We start from the raw sequence: 4,398 nt of genomic DNA, 5'->3' as shown, positions 1-4,398 counted from the left end.
TTGTGAGTTCGAGATCAGCGTGGGCTGCAAAGTGAGGTCAAGGCCAGCCTGAACTGCATAGTGAGACTCTGTCTCAAAAAATAAAACAAGAAAAAAAAATCAGTGTTTCTGTTGTGTCTCAACAGATGTACTGAATGCTGGCTTGATATTTTTTTCCTTTTATGTTTTTGAGACAGGGTCTGGCTATGTAGTTCAGGCTGGCCTAGAGCTCATTTTGTAGCCCAGGCTGGTCTTGAACCCCCAAGGACCCTCCTGCCTCAGCCTCCCAAGTATAGGGATTACAGTATGTGTCACCACACCTGGCTTTGGCTGGATGGTCTTAACTGGGGTTTAGTTTTGGAGTAGGGCTTATATTATGAGCATCCTGAAAAGTCATGTTAGGGCTTATTTTCCAGTTAGGTCTTATTTTCAGAGAAATAAGGTGGTTTGCTTTACTCTGAAGTATGTTCTGTTGTGATACATAAAACAAGGTTGTGGATATACTCTGTCTCAGAAAGAAAAAACAAAAAAGAAATGATCCTTCACTTGGGCACGGAAGTAGAACACCCTTACGCAGTGCTGAATTCTGGGGCAAGCTCAACCTTAGGTGTGGTCTGTTTTGAATTTACAGCTGTTAAATGCTACAGTGTAAATGGCTAGGGGTGGGTAGATAAGGTTATCTGCAGAAGATTGCTGAGAATTACCTACTTTCTATGATGAGGGGAGCAGGGGCTGTTGAGATGGGGACCAGATATGAGTGTAGGTTGGTTTTGAACTTGCTGTGTAGCCCAGACCAGCCTTGAGCTTTTGACCCTCCTGCCTCAGCCTCCTGAGTGCTGGACACCCACCTCTAGGATGAATTGAACAGTTGTTTCAGAAATGGCACGTGTGACCAGTATTTAGCCATGAGTTCTGTCTCTTCACATATTTACACTGGAAATCGTGTTCTTTTTCTGTACTCTCTGCTGAAATAAGTTACTGGAAAGCGGTGGAGCGTTCGGGATGAGGTGGACCGGTGCGGTATTCGTTGTAACCGTGTTTCCCCAGCCCCGACGCAAGCGCGAGTGGCGAGATTAAACAGGAAGTGATTGGAGGGGGGCAAATCCCCAGTTTCACACGTACTGTTATTTTTTAATTTTTAAAAACTTTATTCATAATTTTTTTAAAGAAAAATCAGGAGAGAACGTATAGCTAGAAGAGATCAGATTTTGTTCGTGATAAACACGTTGTGCATTCATTAGACTGAAGATTTCACACGAGACTCAGGGAAGGGGGGTGGGGGTCTGTGCACGTGCGGAAGTTTACGTACCTCTGTGGTCTGGTTCGGAGATCGTGTCCCACTGTCCGGCTGAGGAGTTCCCACAGCTTTATCTAGCCTTGCAGGCTCACGGCGGCGGCAGATTTCAAGTCGCCCCTGGAACTTAGACTGGTGAACCGGGTCTGTGTCGCCCGGAATGCGGGGAATGCGGCCGGCCGGGAAGGAGGTCATGGTTGCAGAACTGCTCGGTGGAGACGGCTTCTCCAGTGTCTCCGGGGGCCGCCTTCCGGGGTGCTCTGTCTCGGGCAGCCTGCCGGGCTGGGCCAGAAGCCCGGTCCACCCCTGTGTGCTTGCACCCTGGCACTAAAAATGGGAAGCTGGGGTCACAGGCCTGGGGCCTGAGAAGTTGTAGATGGGCTGATAACGTGCTTCCTCCTTGTTACCTTATCTTGGAAAGGAAGTTAGTATAAGAGTAACAGGCAGCCGGGCGAGTCAAGTTCAAAATTTCTGGTTTTGCCGGGCGTGGTGGCGCACACCTGTCATCCCAGCACTCGGGAGGCTGAGGCAGGAGGATCGTTGTGACTTCAAGACCAGCCTGAGCTAGAAAGTGAGCTCAAGGCCAGCCTGAACTGCATAGTGAGACCCTTTCTCAAAAAAAACCAAAAACCAAAAACACAAAAAAACCACAGTGGATGCGTGTGGGTGCGTCTAGGGAGAACGGGCAGGCCACTGCTTTGGGGACCTGAGTGCCCATGTTAGGGTGTGGGTCCCTAGGACGTGTGTGGGGTTGTGCTGGACCCACTGCCCACGCTGGGCTTCAGTTTGGGAAGCTGTATTTTACCCCGACTCGTAACTAAGTTTAAGTGCTGGACAGAGGCCCAAACAGGATGCATACTAAAGTACTGAGTACCTTAATCCCAGCACTCGAGAGGCCGAGGGAGGAGGATGCTGGGAGGTGGGGGCCAGCCTGGGGTACATAGTGAATTCAAGACCAGCCTGGACTACACAGAGAGACCTGTCTCCAAAGCAGAGAAAAAAAGTACTGAGTACTAAGGGAAAGCCGAAAGTGGCCCCAGGGAAATGGAATTTAGGTGAGTCTTAGGAGAGAGCAGGCAGTAAGCAGTCCAGCGGGAAAGCCCCTCGGCACACAGGAGACTGCCCGAGCAGAGCGGTCCAGGAGGACTGGGTGAATATGAAGAGGAGCTTTTCAGTCACAGGTGCTCTTCAGACCAGCACCACCACCACCGTCATTATTCTAACTTCAGGTTGGTTTCACTCTGTAGCCCAGGCTGACCTCAGTCAGACTCAAGAGCCTCCCGCTCCAGCCTGTGCAATGCTGGGAGTATAGGAGAGTGCCACCACCTTCAGTACGTTTGTATTGTTAATATACATCTTCAGAATTCAGTTGGGGCTGGGGATTTAGCTCAGCGGCAAAGCACCCGCCTGGCAAGCACAAGGTCCTGAGTTCGATTCCTGGTACCGGAAGAAAAACAAAAACTAAACAGAACAAAAAAATTCAGTTTGTAACGGTCTGGTCAGAGAAGGCAGCACAGGTAAGAGTCACTGAGGCAGCCCAGGGCTGGCTGGCGAGGGCAGCTCAGTAAAGAGGGTGCTGTGCTTGGACAGCGCCTGCTGGGGAGGCCTGGGCGACCTCCCTGCCTGGGCTGGCAGGCTTAGAGACCTACACAGTGGCTCCGGCAGGGAGCTGTTATAAGAGGCAGCTGCCATTGCCACTGGCAACATGAGCAATCATGACTAGGTGGACGAGATGCTGCACCACCTACGAAAATCAAAACAAGTGTACGTTGCAGACATTCCTTGTTTAATGACCATTTTCGATCCTGTGACCAGGTCGTTAAACGAACTGGTCCTTAAATGAAGAACTGTATATAGTACATTACAAGGTTCAGAACAAAGAAATGGTCAAAGCAAACTCCAACTTGACTTTGCTTTTATTTGCATAACTCTTACATGCAGTCATCTATTTTTTTTTTTTTTTTGAGTCAGAGTCTTGCTATGTAGTTCAAGCTGGTGTTCAGCTCACTTTGTAGCCCAGGCTGGCCTCGAAACTTGCAGCAGTCCTCCTGCCTCAGCCTCCCAAGTGCTGGGATTACAGGCCTGTGCCCTCACATATAGGTCTTTAAATGAGGAATAGCTGTATTTAGGAAGGTTCTTGGGTTATTCTTCACTTTTTAATCTCCTTATTAGGTGTAGCCTTGCCAATGTCTGGCAGTGAGGGTGGAAGGGAGGAGAAAAAGGAGGAGAAAATTGAAGGACAGTAAGAATAGCTACAGGTTTTTGGGAAGCTGAGGCAGGAGCATTGCAAATTTGAGTCCCTTCTGGACAATTTGGGGGAGACCCTCTCACAAAATGAAAAATAAGAGGGGCTGGGGTTGTAGCTTAGAGGGAAAGCCTGTGGCTCAATCCTTAGTAGCACAAAAAAATTGTTTTTCTTTTGGTTGAGTACACTGTGGATGAAGGTCATTGTTCCAGTAATCCGCATAATTACATGAGATTTGGGTTTTCTTTTCAGCCCGCGTAGTAATAACTGTTTATGGACTCCATTTTTATGGTACTTAATTTCACAGAGAGCCACTCGTCTCTGCAGCGGCGCTAGGCCTTCCCGCTGCTCCCAGCCGGCTCTGCGGAGGCCCAGGCCTTGCGCCGGGCTGCAGTCCTCCTGGGAAGCTGAGGGAAGGGCAGTGTCACCCGCTTGTTGCTTTTTATGGTCATGAAGAAGGGAAAAATCCCCCAAAGCTTGCGGCTCCTTTGCTGTGAGCTGACCAGATGCTTTATTTCAGCTTCACATAAGCACTTCGCAAGGACTCTGATTTATTTTTTCTTAAGTCTGAGCACTGAGAACTTTACAGTTTGATTACGAGAGGAGCAAATAGCTGTATTCTGAGATTATAGCTAAAGTCTCAGGAAAGTTGTTCCTTTGTAAAACCTAAAAATCTGGTGCAGGGCTTTTTCTTTTCTCCTCTTCCCCTTCCCCTCCCTCTTTCTCTCCCCTCCCCCTCTTTTTTTTTTTTTTTTCTTTCTTTCTTTCTTTCTTTCTTCTTTTTCTTTCTTTCTTTCATTCTTTCATTCTTTCTTTTGTCTTTTTGAGACAAGATCTCACTATACAGTTGAGGCTGGCCTTGGACTCACTTTGTAGCCCA

At 48.4% G+C, this 4,398-nt stretch overlaps 1 protein-coding gene across 1 annotated transcript in view; it reads right to left on the bottom strand.

The window, feature by feature from the left end:
* Positions 1-1,468, bottom strand: part of LOC106149178 — an 8,733-nt gene extending 7,265 nt beyond the window's left edge. The window contains exon 1 of the mRNA XM_013517298.1: positions 1,289-1,468. Within this exon, the coding sequence (XP_013372752.1) occupies positions 1,289-1,468 (180 nt within the window). The remainder of the gene's footprint in view (positions 1-1,288) is intronic.
* Positions 1,469-4,398: the final 2,930 nt, after the last annotated feature.

This window comes from Chinchilla lanigera, unplaced genomic scaffold (assembly GCF_000276665.1).
Source record: "Chinchilla lanigera isolate Chin_1 unplaced genomic scaffold, ChiLan1.0 scaffold00038, whole genome shotgun sequence".
Lineage (NCBI taxonomy): Eukaryota > Metazoa > Chordata > Mammalia > Rodentia > Chinchillidae > Chinchilla > Chinchilla lanigera.
Note: the sequence above shows the minus strand (reverse complement) of the source record. Positions and strands in the feature narration are given on the sequence as shown.